The 15923-nt window shown below is 33.2% G+C and overlaps 3 protein-coding genes across 13 annotated transcripts; 1 reads left to right on the top strand and 2 right to left on the bottom strand.

Annotated features, from left to right (window-relative positions):
* Positions 1–4804: 4804 nt before the first annotated feature.
* LOC111277332 (Ribosomal L22e protein family) lies at positions 4805–6574 on the bottom strand. Its single transcript, XM_022863714.2, has 3 exons — positions 6437–6574; positions 5803–6044; positions 4805–5207 (listed from the first exon to the last, which is right to left on the bottom strand). The coding sequence occupies exons 2-3, from the start codon at positions 6030–6032 to the stop codon at positions 5063–5065; spliced, it is 375 nt and encodes a 124-aa protein (XP_022719449.1). The 5' UTR covers positions 6033–6044; positions 6437–6574; the 3' UTR covers positions 4805–5062.
* A 457-nt stretch (positions 6575–7031) lies between these two features.
* Positions 7032–8940, bottom strand: LOC111277331 (uncharacterized). The gene is made up of 3 exons (XM_022863713.2): positions 8704–8940; positions 8509–8599; positions 7032–7306 (listed from the first exon to the last, which is right to left on the bottom strand). The coding sequence occupies exons 1-3, from the start codon at positions 8771–8773 to the stop codon at positions 7171–7173; spliced, it is 297 nt and encodes a 98-aa protein (XP_022719448.1). The 5' UTR covers positions 8774–8940; the 3' UTR covers positions 7032–7170.
* A 1633-nt stretch (positions 8941–10573) lies between these two features.
* Positions 10574–15593, top strand: LOC111277330 (serine/arginine-rich splicing factor SR30-like). 11 transcript variants are annotated; one of them, XR_016343758.1, is made up of 16 exons: positions 10574–10651; positions 11039–11127; positions 11439–11504; positions 11592–11666; positions 11771–11876; positions 11967–12013; positions 12314–12371; positions 12703–12752; positions 12881–12937; positions 13017–13132; positions 13221–13319; positions 14421–14510; positions 14748–14801; positions 15063–15096; positions 15196–15291; positions 15407–15593. XR_016343758.1 is itself a non-coding variant. In XM_022863709.2 (15 exons), exons 2-15 carry the CDS (start codon positions 11044–11046, stop codon positions 15419–15421), a joined length of 957 nt encoding a protein of 318 aa, XP_022719444.1. In that variant the 5' UTR covers positions 10574–10651; positions 11039–11043; the 3' UTR covers positions 15422–15593. The 11 variants fall into 11 exon arrangements, 7 of the variants coding, with proteins under 7 accessions (XP_022719444.1, XP_089620342.1, XP_089620343.1 ...); XR_016343760.1 differs by having other exon boundaries at positions 15363–15593; XR_016343759.1 differs by having other exon boundaries at positions 14696–14801.
* The last annotated feature ends 330 nt before the right edge of the window (positions 15594–15923 follow it).

The raw sequence follows: 15923 nt of genomic DNA, 5'->3' as shown, positions 1-15923 counted from the left end.
TTATTAAATTCATTCAATTAAATTCGTTTATGCAATAAAAAAAAAAAAAGCTAAATTTTTATGTTCAATTTCAAACTCAATTTAAATTTGAATTCAAATTTAAATTTAAATTAATAAAAATATAAAAATAAAATAATAATTTTTTAATTAAAATATAAAAATTAAATTAAGCTCATGAACTACTTCAATTCCATTTATTTAATAAATTAAATTACTTAAACTTAAACTTAATTTAACAATAATAAATTTAAATTTTATTTAAATTAAACCTTATTAACTTAAAAACACTGATATATCATTTACATTCAAGTCAAAATGCAAGCCATTTCAAACTCGTCATGGGAAAAGTGAAGTTATGCACCGATATGTTGGGTTTGCTGAGGCCCACTTTCATAATACATTGCTAACAAATTACGAACCGAATTCGTGTAAAAGTACAAATAAAATTATGAAGATCGATCAACTTGCAGCTGAGCTTCAAGCTTCAAATACCGAGTCGAATTCAAACAACTCAATTCGATTACATTCCTAAATGAAACAATGACAAATTTTCTTTTCTCAAGCAAATATTGTCTCTCAAGTCAAGCTGTTCTGTAACAATGATATTATCTTAAAATCAATGATTCAATGGGATATTTTGGAGGCAAAACCTGTATATGGCTTTTGTCTAATGATAATGATGCAAAAATGTAACAAAGAATAAATGCAAGCAACTTTTTTGTGCCAAGAAAAAAACAAAATAAAAGAAACTTGCACGATCGCATTCATGCAAAGGAAATTCAGAAACTTATTAAACGTTTCTCTTCTTTCATTATCTAAAGGTCATTTTCACTTCCCTTCAGCATCAAACGTAGAGAAAGTCAGAATTCGATATCAAGTTTTGAATGATGAGAAAAATATTGCGCTGTCATGGAAGAGATTGAAGAAAAACAAGTATTCAATCATCGATTTACATTCAAACAGGCAATGGATTCAGAGTTTTTAAGAATTCCGCTGCCAGGTCCAACCACACTTCAAGTAGATATAAAGATACCCTTTGCATGAGATAAAATCATCATCTCAATAGTGGGTTTCACAAGCCTAGAAATTTGTGCATTGCGTATCAAAATACGCGCTAAATTCATCTTCATTTCAGATTCTTCCCCTTCTCTTTTACACCACTGCTTGCATTTTAAGGTTATGCACAATCTTCATTTCACTATTATCTATTTTCAATTTCCAACACTAATTTGCCTTATCCAATTAAGCTTCTTTTTTCCTCCCTGATTAAGGCCTTAAACAAAACCCAAAAATGAAATAAATACCGATAGTGAGAGGAAGAGTCCCCAGTTTTTAAGGCAAAGTGAAGGTAGACCCAACTTTTAGACTGCCAAAATAAGCCCATTTATATAAACTCTTACGCCATCTTTGCTTTCCTTGTGTGACAAATGGGACAGTTCCAACCAGGCGTGTGCTATCTGCTTCAGCTTCAATCCTTCAACATGCTCCGTACGCTCTTCCACGTAATAAAGGGTCGGAGGAACAGAGAGAGAGAGGGACAAGTCAACAACGAAATGTACAATTTGCATGCAACATGTTGGATTGGTCAAACCCAGAGTCATTTCTTCTGCAAATGAGCATTTGCCTTTTGTTTTTCCTTGAAAGTAAATTACATTATTTTTTCTGTTGGGGAATTGATCTTTTGATCTTCCTTCTTGTTACTGCACAACTTAGACCAAATAATATGCCCTCTTTCATTGGTGTACGTATAACTGTATAGGAAAAGCCCTCTGAACTGTGAACATTCATTGCTTAAAAATTGTTAAAAAGATAAAAGGAAACTAGCTTTTCTATCACATTGGTGTTCCATTTCTCATTTTCTTTTGTGTGAAATAAAACCTTTTTGCTTTAATCTTTAGCAGCTTAGTCGCAGTGAAGACAGCTACCATGAATGTAAGAAAGTCTTACTCCTTGTCTCATAATATAGGCCATGCATATGTAATTGCAACAGTTGCATGTTACAGAATATGTCTTCGATGATGAAATTAGATGCTTATTGCCATAGTGCAAACATGAAATAACCTGACAAAGAAATTGACTATATAATACATATACAAATATACACATACACATATCATCGTGCTTAAGTTGAATTGTCTGCATGCAGTGTTATACTGTTATTAGAAAACTGAGAGTGAATCCTCTTGATTGAGTGTTTCTATCAAACCTTGATTTTCCAGATAAGACTCACAAATGCAAAATCAAGAAGAATTAACAATGGCAAGTGAAGAAAGAAACTAATTAAGGGGAAGTAAGGCAGTGAAAGATAGGAAAATTTAGCCTTATAATTACCTTCTTGATCATATCTGTACTTTCACAAGTGACTTAGCACTGCAATCACCAATGAGAGTGAGAGAAAAAGGTAAGGAACTCATGGTGGAGAAGAGGAGCACGTGCAAAGTTCATCACTTGGGACATGTAAAAACACTGAGATAAGCTATACAGAACTTGCACGTGCCCTGCTTCTCCAACAAGAGCCACTCACCCACCATGACAAAAAACCATAGAAGAAATTTTAGTGATTAGATGAGTGGAGAAACTAGAGAAACTCTCATGCATTTATACTAGTTTTTGCAAGAGAGAGAAAGAGAAAAAAGAAAAGGTGAAAAGGAGTTATTGAGATTGAGTCTAGAAGTGGGCATTCTTTAAAGACACCTCCCCCGTATGTAAGTTTTCAGGTATCTGATTGCTTTGTAGCCAGCCATGCCACCCACCCCACCACCACAACCCCATTCTTAATGAATTTCAAGATGAAAATGATAGAAAACACGCCCCTTTCAATTAATTAACAATGCCATATTCACTCCTCTCAGGTCAGAAACATGATCAGCACTCGCCCTATCAATGAGAATCAAAGCAGTGTGGTCCTACGCTTCTTGCACGTGACATGCAAGTGCAATGTCCTGAAAGTGGATTTTGAAAATGGTCTAGATATGACCTTGAATTTGACACAGCTTCCAGTGAGTCTTATTCTTACCGGTTTTGATTAGTGGGTTGATATTATTACCTATTACGTATGAATTGGGTCAGTTCTGCTGCCTTTGTGGGAATGCTGTCTGCCGCCAAATAGACCAAAACCCACTTCTTTTATCCAAAATTTGCTCATCATGTCATCACAAATCTGTATTGAAACTTGAAAATTCTTGATCTGATCATCAGTTAACTTGTTAGCCTAAACTCTGAGTTCAAATCTTTGTTAAAAAAATCAAGCCGTATCTTTGTTTAACTCCTGTCAAAACTCAAGTCTAATTGCTGCTTTTGGCATTGCTGAGAACACACTGAGAGAGAGAATGGTCCTCTTTGGTTCTCTACTGTCATCCTGTTTGCATTAATACATTCAGACTATGCTCCTTTTTCCAAGTATTATTAGGGATACATTAATTATTGAGTTTGATGATTGAATCGAACACTGTTTTTAAGAGCGAGATGTCGAATTGGGTGGTGAAATCTCCAAAGCAATCTAGTTTCCTTGTAACTCAAGTAAAAATACATCCAATGCAGGCCTAATCTTATTAGATTCTGAAGATTCAAATATCGAATGGCTGGTAAATTTGACATTTGACCAAAGGATTGATGGCTATGAAAGATTGAATGGTAGTGCAAAAGGGGGGAAGAGACCTTGGCTTTTGGCATGGCAAAGAGTAGATGTTGGTGGTGAGCGTAAGTGATGCTGCAGTAACCACAGGCAGACGTTGGGGTTGCGTGTTGGACCCAAGTTTTTGATTAAAGAGAGAGAGAGAGAGAGAGAGAAAAAAAAGTTTTTTTTTTTTTTTTTATGCCTCGTTCAAAGAAGGATTTAGTGTTGGTTTTGGAGAGAACAGATGACCAGGGAGAATCCCTATGTAGATGTGACTCCCTATATTTGGCAGGAATTTACTTCCTTGCTTCACCCCCCCACAGTTTGTGGTAGTTTTCACATCTGACCAAGTCCAGGATCACTCGTTGTCTTATAAATGTTTTACCAAGAGAGAAAGAAACCAATTGAAAAAGCATATCATTGAGCAATGCTGCAACGATTGAACATTCCCACACAAGTGCTCTATTGAAATACAGAACTTTGCAACAAATGTAAAGCTTAGAACATAAGTGAAATAAGATGCAAATGTTAATCAAATCCTGACCAAGCAGAACAAAGTCGAGAATTTGCATTGCCACTTTTGGATAGGTGTTGAGAAGGGGCCATCTTGCCCCGAATGTATAAACCTTGCATCTTTCATCAAAGAACCACCATTCCAAATCCTTCAAACAGTGAAACTCATCCGAAGTCCAATGAAATGCATTAGAAAGCAGCTCTTACTGAATGAATCTGTCAATAATATACATATAACTCATTGAGTGTTATTCAGGAATCATGTTAATTTCATTGACATGCTCCACTGAAATTGGTAGGACCTCCGATCAGGTTTAGGATATTAGATAATTACTAGAAACAATTATAATTAACCTGGAACCACCGATAGCATAATTGATCTTGCCCCGAATGTATAAACCTTGCATCTTTCATCAAAGAACCACCATTCCAAATCCTTCAAACAATGAAACTCATCCGAAGTCCAATGAAATACATTAGAAAGCAGCTCTTACTGAATGAATCTGTCAATCATATACATATAACTCATTGAGTGTTATTCAGGAATCATGTTAATTTCATTGACATGCTCCACTGAAATTGGTAGGACCTCCGATCAGGTTTAGGATATTAGATAATTACTAGAAACAATTATAATTAACCTGGAACCACCGATCGCATAATTGATAGCAACGATTATAATAAATAGGTGGAATGCCTCCAATCATCATAATTGATAGCATAATCTGTTCAAACTCCAAATCATTCTAAGCTTAATGACAAAATCACAACATAAAATACGTTCAATTGGTACAACAGAGGCATTGCAAAATCTCATATTCAATAGATAACAAAAGGTTTGTAAAACCTGATTGTTCAAAGCCTCAAATAATCAAATACTGAAATAAAAAAGGTGACAAAGCAACTAGCATGACAACTGACTGTTCCCAGGTATCAATCTTCTTCCTCACCCTCGTTCTCAGCAATGTTGAAGTACCTTAGTTCATAAACAGTTCGGTCTTTGTTGGATGCAATCACTCGGAGCCAATCACGTACATTATGTTTCTTTAAGTATTTTTTGGTCAAGTACTTCAGATACCTGGACAAAAGTGTACAAAGCGACTGAGGGAATGAACATGTACAATAAAGTATATATGTTCAAGCACAATGCCACATAATCCAAATCATAGTGCAAACTATGAGCAATACAACATAGAAAAATGCCATTTTAAGACTTTACAGGCAATTGGAAACAATGAGGGAACTAAAATAGAAATATCCCCCATGTTTATAAAAGCCTAACGCCAACCAAAAGATTCCTCTAAGTCCCTACACACATTATATTTTATCTGAAAACCACACAGGAAAATTTGGCTCAATCAGAGAATTGAAGTTTCTTTTTACTTATAAAGGCCATAGCTAGAGACATAAACCAGTCAGCCAAGAAAAAGACCAAGCATGCCAACACCAAAGTTATCGGAGGTCGCAGAAAATAATGCTATCATAAGAGAAGCAAATCAAAATCAACCTCAATTCGAATATATACAAGCACAATAGGTTAATCAAATATTTTCCTGAATATTTTTAAGTACTCATAACCCAAGAAAGCTCATGCCTTGAACAGTTTGATACAAGTATAGAAAAATATAATCCTAACTTAAAAGCCAATAAAACATCCTCTCTTTCTTTTTTACCTCTTGGAGAAGGCACCATCAGAAGTAACAGTGATTTTGCTCTTCTCACGGGCGAGAGTTACAGTTTCACCAAGTGCACCAGCCTTCCCTCCAACCTTGATTCTCTCCTGTAGAAACTTCTCCAGTGAGGCAATGTCCATGATTTTATCCTCCACGGGCTTCGAACAATCAATAGTGAAGGTAACTCCCTTCTTCTTGCCCTTGGGTCCTGCTGCACTACCTTTACTCATTTTCAATTTATCCTATGCCAATTAGCCAACAAAAAAAAAAGATTAAAATCAACCCAATTTTACTAAAGTTTCTCATTTTTCCCTCATTTTCTTGATACCCAAACTTATACTCTTCCACCCAGTCTTAATGATAAGATTAAATCAATGATTCAGTGACAATATTTAAGTAGCCTATCTTTGAGTTATACACACTTTTGTGGCTGAGACACTGCAAAAACTAAATTACATCAAAACTATGGAAGTAATTAAAAGAAAAAAAAAAGTAAAAATTTTTGAGCAACCAATGAATTTTCCTTTGTTGATTTTTTTTTCAGTAGGATATTCAATCAAAATTTCATCCATTTTCTCGGAAAGAAACACAGAAAATTAACCATATGTTATCAATTAAGGGAAAAGAGAGTTACCAATCGAGAAGCGTTGAAGCTGAAACTGAAGGGAAAGGCGGCGACTTTGACGCAGAAGACTAAGACAACTTAGGTTTTTTACCTTTTAGAGCATTTATTTTTGTACCCGAAGATCTTTTGATGATTGATGTAATTAAACGTATAAAATATTAAAATTTACATATAAAAATTATATATTATAATTTGTATTGATATAAAAATATAAAATATAAAATATTATTATTAATTTTATATAAAAATATTATTAATATTTTAAAATATATTATTTTTATTTATAATTCATATAATCGAATTTATATTGTGGCCATATTGCATATTATATCTTAAATTATTGTGTCATTTATTAAATTATTAAGCGTACTTATGACTCGTTTTGTCAAGTGCGGCAGTTGTGCACCGTTTGCTGTACAAAGGAATGGTGATCAACGGTCAATATTGACTTAAAGCCTTTATTTTTTTTCTTATTTTCTTTGTTGTTGAAAATCGACCGACTCCCCAACCCAAGTAATACAATTCTTTGAACCATTGCGGCACATAGCCACAAGCAACAAAGGAGAACGTACTAGATCCTCAGCCCAAGGCTGCAAAACCTCCCTAAAACCATTCAAATGTGTTCATTTTCATAGAATTCAGACAAGTGACACAGTTGGAATTAACCATCCATCCATTAAGGGCAAACAAATATATATATATATATATTAAACCGAGTAAGTTATAGAACTAAAACATATCATCTACTCCTTGTGAGAGTATGCATCAACTGAGAGGTAACTTGCATACGGATCGGCTTTGGTCCGGTTCCTATGATCATAGTATTCAACCACTGCAGCACCAGCTAACGCAGCTAATGTAAGGGCTTGTGCGTGCAACCTGAATTGAAGGCAGAGGACAATGAGTTAACAATGAGGCACAGTAAGTAAAGCAAGTTGTAAACATCCAAAGCTAGTACAAGCTCGGAAACACAAAATGACAGTCAATCTCGAGAAAGACAGATTATGCAAACATTAATTTTGCAATAAATACAAATCAAATGCGCCATAAAAGAAGCTATCATAATAAGCAATATGAAGATACAAAAGAAGAGTAAAGCACGTTTTAAAGAGGTATCAACCTTGCGCATGTACAAAGACAGAACTATTTTGTTGGAGGCCCCTTCAACCCCTCCCTTCAACCATTTTTGTCCTCTTTTAGGTAGCCCTGACTAATCGTGAATTCATATTATGTAAAATACTAAAATTTGTGTGTTAGTGTTATGTTTTACACAAGAATTAAATTACGTGTGTCATAATTCGTGTTAATATAAAAATATGAAATATATTTTTTTGATTTTATTAAATACATATGTAATTATTGCTAAAATTTTAAACCGTACCATTTTCACCATTTTCATGTCTTTTTTCCGAATGGTGTTCATGTCATTATATCATGTTTTACATTGGCAGGTCTACTTTTAAGGCTAAAAGACGAATGGGTAAGGATATGACCTTCAAGCAAACTTGCAGAACCAAACAGATGGTATCACATAGAGTTCAAGCAAACTTGCAGAATCAAACAGATAGTATCACACAAAATTCTGCAGTATTTTCACCATAACCTAGAAAAATCCCCTCATAATAAACCGGGGAAAACCATTCCAATGGTTCAAATTCTTTTATGGTTTAGAAAAATAGTTTTCTAATCCTTATTACAGTCCAATTAATTAGATATCAGAAATCTTCTGCAACAAAATTCCAGACACAACAAATCACCATAGCTCTAATTTGCATCACCTAGCACAGGTGAGATATTTGGCTCATCTAATCGAAACCAACAGCTAGAAACACTAATAATCAAACCATTTACGACCCAACACCAAGAGGAATAGAGGGATGATTTGAAGCCCTATAAAATTATCAAACACGCAAGAAAAAAGAAAAATTCTAATAGAAAATTCCCTTTTTCCAAGCTTCCAGAGGACAAATTTCATTACTTTCTAATGCCCTTCTGGATGAATCCAACAAAAGATATATAAATGAATCAAAATTTCAAAAACCTAATAAAAGAAAATTAAATGAAAAAGATAAAAGACTTACCTAGCGTGAATGATCTTAACGCTGGTTTTCATGTTGGGTTGAGACCAATTGTAAGCAATGGAACCCGCAATACCGCTAAGCCACAAACACCCTTTTGTTTGAAACCAAAAAAAAAACAAGATTAAGATCCTGACAAAAGAAACTCATAATTTTTCCAAACAAAATCCTTGAAAATTGAAAAAAGAAAATAATTACCAACAGCTCTAAGCTTGTGATCGACAACCCATTCCCTTATGGATTCAAACTTGCTCTTAAATTCCGCCATTTTGGAGAGAGAGAATAACCCTGTTCGAAAGACACAAATAAAAGAGAAAAACAATTACAAGTGTCTTCTTTTTTTCTCCTCTTTATATAGAAGAGAAAGATAGAAGACAAAGCGAAATTGGCGAAGGGAGAAAAGAAAACCGTCGGCGGAGGAAATCCGCCGTATGTAAGGGCACAAAGAGTTTGAGTCATATTAAATTTCATTGGTTTTTTTAAATAATATATAAAATTATGAATTTTTAAAATTTAATTTAAATTTAAATTAAATTTTTTACTATTTGATTTGAATATTATAGTTGGATTATTCAGTTTTTAAAATTTATTTTTTATTTTTTATATATTATTTAAATATAATTTTTAATAAATTTAAATATAAAGTAATTATTTTTATTTTATAAAATTTAAAAATATATAATTTAATTATATATTTTTTTATTTTTTATTTTTTAATTTAAAATTAAATATAAATCAAATATATATTTAATATTCGAATTTAGTCATAATCAAATAAAAAAATTTGATCTAAACTAAATCAAATATTAAAATTTTAAATCAATTTTAATTTTTTTGATTTATTTTTTACATCCCTAGCCATCTAAAACCTTTCAATTGATTATTTCACATTTTTTATTTTATTATCTTTAGTACATTTTTATAAAAATAAAAATATATTTAAATATGTAATTTTATACTTTAATTTTTCTTAGCCTCAAAGAGTAACTTTTTAGACATTTACAATAGAAAGCAAAATTTATTTGATAATTTCTAGTTTTATTTGATATTAAAGAAACTTTAGGTATATAATTACCTAATTTCTCTTAAAAAATTATTAAAATCAAGTTTATTGTAAGTTTGTTATTTGTCTATTTTTTAAACCAAAACCATTGGCACATCCCATTTGCTCATCTGCTATATATGATTATTTTAAATAAACTATTGAAGAGAGATAGAGATATATCAGTGAAAACTTTATACCATTTTATTAATTTTATAAACTATTAATATTTTAACAAATGGGTGGTTGAACTTAATAATATAATGACATTATTCAGTTAAAGTTTCAAACTTAATTTAATATTTTTGTTATATTGGATTGAAGATACTATCCTTTTTAATATATGTTTAATTTTATTAAAATTTTTTATATTAAACAAATAATTAAACATTTTTAATTAACTTAAAATTTGACTTGCATAATTTTTATGAATAAAGCATAAAATACAATAATTTGATTAAACAAATATATATAGTATAAAAATTATAAAAAATGTAAAATTAAATTAATTTTACATCAACATAAATAATTTTTTTTTAAACTATTAATTCAAAAAAGCTTTTTCCTTTTATTAATTTTGAAAATAAGCCTTTCATTATTCATCTAAAATTACAAATTGGAACAATCTTAAAAGTCCACGTAATTGACAATTAAACCAAAAAATTTATATATTTTTTCATATTAAAATTTTATTTAATTCAAAAATTTATAAATCCAAATAATAATAAATAGAAAATACGGGCATAGCCCAATGGTCCACCAGGCCTGTATATAAACGCGGCGGCCTTTAAGTTTTTCAGGCTTGCCCATAAGGCACCCCCATATGGGCCAGCATCCAGCCCATTAGATAATTTCAGAAGGAATAGGGGTAAAACCGTAAAACATTTGCATCTGAAAATCCAATGGTTGAGAATCTGTAACCGTAAGACAGAAAAATCAAATACGAACACGTGACAACATACGATGGGATTCCTTTGTCGTCTGTCCCTCTTCCTTTTAAACTCCTCCGAAGCCACGAAGCCTTCCAGAATAATCTAATCTAAATCCTCTTGGAAACAAAACTTCCCTGAACTTCACCATTCTCTCTCAACCCTCTCTTCCAAGGTAACCTTTTTTTCCTTATTTTTTTATTTTTTTTTTAAAATTTTGTGCTCTGTTTCAACTACTGAATTTGAAAAAGGAAGCTTTTTCCTTTTTTTTTTTTTTTGGTTTTTTGTAATTATTTTTTTGTTTATATCTATGTTTTGGATTGACCTGTTTATTACGGCAATTTCCATTTTTTATTATCATAAAAGTTTTTTTTTTTTGTGTGTAATTAGCTTTCTTTAGTATTTGTTTGATGGTGATTGAAAGATGTTTGATTGTTATATATATATATATATATATATATATATTAAGATTCAAAAACATTTTGCAGATAAAGTTAGCTTGACAATAAAAAAATTAGTTTTTTTTTCATATATATACATTTTTAAATGAGTTTTGTTTCAGGGGAGATGAGCCGTTCAAGCCGCACGCTCTATGTAGGCAATCTGCCTGGGGACACTCGTATGAGAGAAGTTGAAGATTTGTTTTACAAGGTTTTTTTTATTTTTATTTTTGTTTTTGTTTTTGTTTATAATTTATGTTATATTTTTATTCTTCATTGTTTAGTAAATATATGCAAAAAGTAGTGTACTGTAAAATTGTCTTCAATTGTTCTTATAGGTTTATTTGTGGATGGATGGAGATATGGCATGATTATTAGGGTGAAAAAGAATAAAGGGTGTCTTTATATTAATTAATTTTAGCTCAAAACTACAATTTGGGGTTTCCAAATCACTGTTCAATGCATCATTCTTTTTAATTTTGTTTTTGTTGCTTCCTTATTGTTTGTGTTTCTATATTTCAGTATGGGCCCATTGTTGATATTGATTTGAAGATCCCACCAAGGCCCCCTGGTTATGCTTTTGTTGAGGTGAGTTTTCATATTTTATTATTACGAGGCCAAGGAAAGAGGAAATAAGTTTTCAGGTTTCAGTATTCTGACAGTGAAAAATTGCAGTTTGAGGATCCGCGTGATGCTGAAGATGCAATTCGTGGTCGAGATGGGTATGACTTGGATGGGTATCGTTTACGGGTTAGTAGTTAATATTGCCCTGTTCGTATATTCGGGTTATAGTCTCTTTTCTGTTTAAAGAGTTTTTGCCTATCTGATCATGTTTATTCTGTTCTGTTTGTTAGGTTGAACTTGCTCATGGTGGGCGAAGGCCTTCATCATCTGTGGATCGCCATAGCAGTTACAGTGGCAGCAGTAGCCGCGGACCTTCCAGGCGATCTGACTATCGTGGTATATATAACCTTTGAAATCATCTTTGTAGTTCGGCAAACTGCTTGCTGTTTTAAATTTAATTTAACCTTATGATCCCTTTATATGCAGTTTTGGTGACTGGTTTACCATCTTCTGCCTCTTGGCAAGACCTAAAAGTGAGTTGATTAGCTATTGTTTCAACATTAGTTGTAACTTCCTTAATTCATTTTTTTTGCTTATAATTTTTCCTTGATTGTTGCCTTTCCATGTGTCTTAATTCCTTTCAAATAATCAAATTACATATCAAGTGCATAAATTATAATATGATGAATGATAATAAAATATTGTAGAATTCTTGAATTGTAATCCATATGGAGTAACATATTCTATGCATAAAAGTTTTTGAAATGCCTAAGAGTATGTTGTTCATTTGACCTGGTTTGTACTTGTTAAAATTGTTTTTGCTTTATGACCAGGATCACATGCGCAAAGCCGGGGATGTCTGTTTCTCTCAAGTGTTTCGTGATCGTGGAGGTGAGTAGAATCCTTATCATTTTATTTATTGCATTAACACCTCTTTCCTTAACTATCAGTTGAAATAGCTTAGATTCCTCTAGGATCAATTCACACTAAATTGATTGTGTTGAGAATGCTAGGGCTATACAGCATGAGAGGGGCATCTCTGATTATAATGTGGCCCCGTCCATGGGTTAACAAATGAGATTTTATTTATTCATATCAATATGATGCATTGCAAATTTGCACCTGCACTTGATTGCCTTGTGGATTACATTTCTTTGACGGTTATCTTGGAAAGAAATTTTTATGCGGCTGTCATATTAATGTTATTGCAATTTCTTTGCAGGCATGACAGGGATTGTAGATTACACAAACTATGATGACATGAAATATGCTGTAAGCTGCTGTGCTTTAACCTTGCGAACCTTTAAGCTTTAACTTGTTTATGTGGAGTTGGGGTTTGTGTAACCTCCTTAACAATGAATGGCAATACTTCTTTAATGAGTTCTATTTGGACTCTGCAGATAAGGAAGCTTGATGACTCTGAGTTTCGAAATGCATTTAGCCGGGCTTACATACGGGTATGTTATGGTGCATATTTAATTCTCGATCCATGCTTTTGCAACACTACTTGATCAAATATCTTATTGTTTTATTCAGGTGAAGGAGTATGATTCAAGATATGATTCTAGGCGCAGCTACTCTAGAAGTCCAAGTCATAGCCCATATAGTCACAGCCCTAGTCGCAGCCGTAGCTATAGTAGCAGGAGCCGGAGGTCAGTCTTCATTATTCGATGAAAATATCAGTTTGAATATTTATGTTTTAGTCCATATTCAAGTTACCTTATTTGACCTATTCTACAGCAAGTCTCCTAGGGCCAGATACTCGCATCGTTCTCCATCTGTATCTAGGTCTGTTTCACCGCGTTCCCACTCAATGTCAGCTGCCCCCTCTACGTCAAGGTATGGCTTAAGTTTATTTTATTTTTTCTTCCTCTGCATGTTGTTGATGCTTTTATTTTCAACTAGTTTTTAAATGAATTTCCAAGTGACTTATTCTGTAAGTTCCCATTTGTGATCTCTATAAGTGGACTTAATAGCATTCTTATTTTGAAAAAATCTTAGTTTGCCCCTAATAGTTAAGTCCTATAAACTCAATATCTAAGTCTTTATCTTCTGCTGAAATCAAAAATTTCTTTCGCACTGGAATTTAATTTTATTTAGCCATTCACTTCTTTTTCTTTGGGCCTTTTTTACTTCAATTGAATACTTCATTGATACTGGATTCCTTTTCTCGAAGAATCTTCAGGTACATTTTTCATGTTCCTTGTGCATGGTGTTAACTTTTTACAATTTACTTGCAGTTTGATTGGATGTCAGCTTTTGGCTTGGCAGAGAAAGGCTTGTGAACCTTAGTTATTGTGTAGACATCAAATTGCTTAATACCATCCCATGAGTTTTTACAAATATCTAAGTGTTTGTCAACTGTCAAGCTCTAGCTGAATCTGAGCCTTCCTTAAATATAGCTGAGTTTTTACACGTATCTAAGTGTTTGTCAGCTGTCAAGCTCTAGTTGAATCTGAGTCTTCCTTAAATGTAGTTAAGTGTTTGTCCGATGTCCATGCTTTGGTTTGCTTATGTTGGTTCACGGTTTCAGACTAGTCCATTTGTTAATATTTTCTTATCTTCACTTTTTCATTTATTCTTCTTATAGAATTCAAAATTAATCGAGTAATTGGATTAAGGGGTGTTATATTTTAATCATCATCATTCTCACTATCAAGTTGTGCCTTGCAATTTTAGACGCCAAGAAAAACAGAGGTTTTTCGATCTATCTTTATTATGTTGAATGTGAGATAAAATTACATTGATGTTTTCTAATCTATTTCAGATTAGAAAGCTTATCATCTTGTCCTAATCTGTGTTATGCAAACCCTTAAACTCTTTTATCGGCTTAAGTAAAAAAATATTTTTCCAAACTGGAGGGGGTGATTGTGAAAAAGGTTTACTTGGTTCGCCAGTTATCATACCTTTTTCATAAGGATTGCCTTGTTTCCTTGCTAGATCTGGCTCTTTGCGGCGATTTGGGGATTGGATGTTAGGAACTTGATGTGATGTGGTGCTCAAATGCCTGCAACTCATTTTGTTGTTGAGGTAATTCTATTGTTGTTGTCGAGCACCTCTGGAAACCATTAAAGGTCTAACAATTCTGATATGTGATGTATGGAGCACAAAGAGAGCTAGACTGGATCAGTATATAATGGATGGGTTGCAATTTAAATGCCGGACTACTTTGAATTAAGTGCTTTTACTTTTGCTACACCATTCTCAACAATCAGGGAATAGGACACATACTTGGGACTACTCCAACATTATCTCTTTTGTGCTCAGGAATCTGCTTGAGTTTGCTGATAGAGAATTGGATGATGTTCTTCATTGTTTCAAGTAATTATGTCTGTCAGTGCTCAATCATTTATTTCTCTTTCCATTTAGCTGTCATGACCTTTTGTATATAAGATCATTACCAAATGGTGAGATCATGAGTGGTATATTAATTCTCCTTCTGCTGGTGGCCGCTTAAGATGGATGGTATATTCCATTTTTATGATTATGCTTATCCAGAGGTGGAAGTAATGTTGAGGCCTTGGTACTAAAGTAGAGGATTGTTCTGGATATTGAATTCATTGTTTCTGGAACTTTTTGCAGATCTCGGTCCAGATCCAGATCACCAACTCCATCTGTAAGTTGAATCTAATTCAGGTTTAGTTATTTTGACTTGTGAGGGAGGTAGGATTGAGTGTTCTTAAACCTTGGTATTTTGCAATTACTTGATATGCAGCCTAAAAGTAAACATGTGAGCAGAAGCCCACCAAGACGCAGCCCTAGCAGGAGCCAGAGCCGGAGCCGCAGTTTATCTCGTTCTCGCTCACCATCTGTAGGTTAACTACATCCCAGTTTCTACTTTTATTATAGATTTCCCATCATTGATATCTTCCTCTCCGGCAGTTGATCTCCTTGCTTGGTGCTGATAACTGCTGTTTGGTTGACAGGTGAAATCTGATTGAAGTGGATTGAACTCCAAGGAGCACAAGATTATCTCTTTAGCATATTGTAATATTTTGTTAGCATAAGAACTATCGGTTATATTTGGATTTTGACCTTGGCTGGATTAAACATCATCCGGTTTGTTGTTGCTTCAACATTATGTCTCGGACTTCAACCCTGACATTCTCTTTATTGAGCTGGTTTTTGCTACCTATTTTAATGAGAAATCGTATGATAAATGAAATGATAATAAGAACGAATGACTTGAATTATGGTGTTGACTGGATTGAGGCTAAGTTTCAATAAGATCATAAAATTGGTTGATCTTTTGCTGTAGGAGAGATTCTATACGGTAACAAGGTTATGGCGACATGCTTTCATTGTTCTCCTTATCCAATCTTAGGAAAACAATTCAATTCCTTATAGAAGTATATGTGGATGACAAAATGCATTTCCTTAAAAGCCAAATTGCTCGAGTCTAGGTCCAATCTACTTCTAAACTAGAGGCGTAGTCGTATACTA

This window comes from Durio zibethinus, chromosome 7 (genome assembly GCF_047325235.1).
Source record: "Durio zibethinus cultivar Kanyao isolate XHJ-2024 chromosome 7, ASM4732523v1, whole genome shotgun sequence".
Classification (NCBI taxonomy): domain Eukaryota; kingdom Viridiplantae; phylum Streptophyta; class Magnoliopsida; order Malvales; family Malvaceae; genus Durio; species Durio zibethinus.
Note: the sequence above shows the minus strand (reverse complement) of the source record. Positions and strands in the feature narration are given on the sequence as shown.

Bases quoted from the DNA above. Each gene is read 5' to 3' on its own strand.
- LOC111277331 (XM_022863713.2), bottom strand. From the start codon at position 8,773: ATGGCGGAATTTAAGAGCAAGTTTGAATCCATAAGGGAATGGGTTGTC. The intron at 8,600-8,703 runs GTAATTATTTTC...TTCAAACAAAAG, and splicing joins TCACAAGCTTAGAGCTGTTG to GGTGTTTGTGGCTTAGCGGT. The intron at 7,307-8,508 runs GTAAGTCTTTTA...CCTTCAATTCAG, and splicing joins GTTAAGATCATTCACGCTAG to GTTGCACGCACAAGCCCTTA.
- LOC111277330 (XM_089764216.1), top strand. From the start codon at position 11,044: ATGAGCCGTTCAAGCCGCACGCTCTATGTAGGCAATCTGCCTGGGGAC. The intron at 12,753-12,880 runs GTAAGCTGCTGT...TGGACTCTGCAG, and splicing joins ATGATGACATGAAATATGCT to ATAAGGAAGCTTGATGACTC. The intron at 13,320-14,747 runs GTATGGCTTAAG...TTTTGTGCTCAG, and splicing joins GCTGCCCCCTCTACGTCAAG to GAATCTGCTTGAGTTTGCTG.
- LOC111277332 (XM_022863714.2), bottom strand. From the start codon at position 6,032: ATGAGTAAAGGTAGTGCAGCAGGACCCAAGGGCAAGAAGAAGGGAGTT. The intron at 5,208-5,802 runs GTAAAAAAGAAA...ACTTTTGTCCAG, and splicing joins GATGGTGCCTTCTCCAAGAG to GTATCTGAAGTACTTGACCA.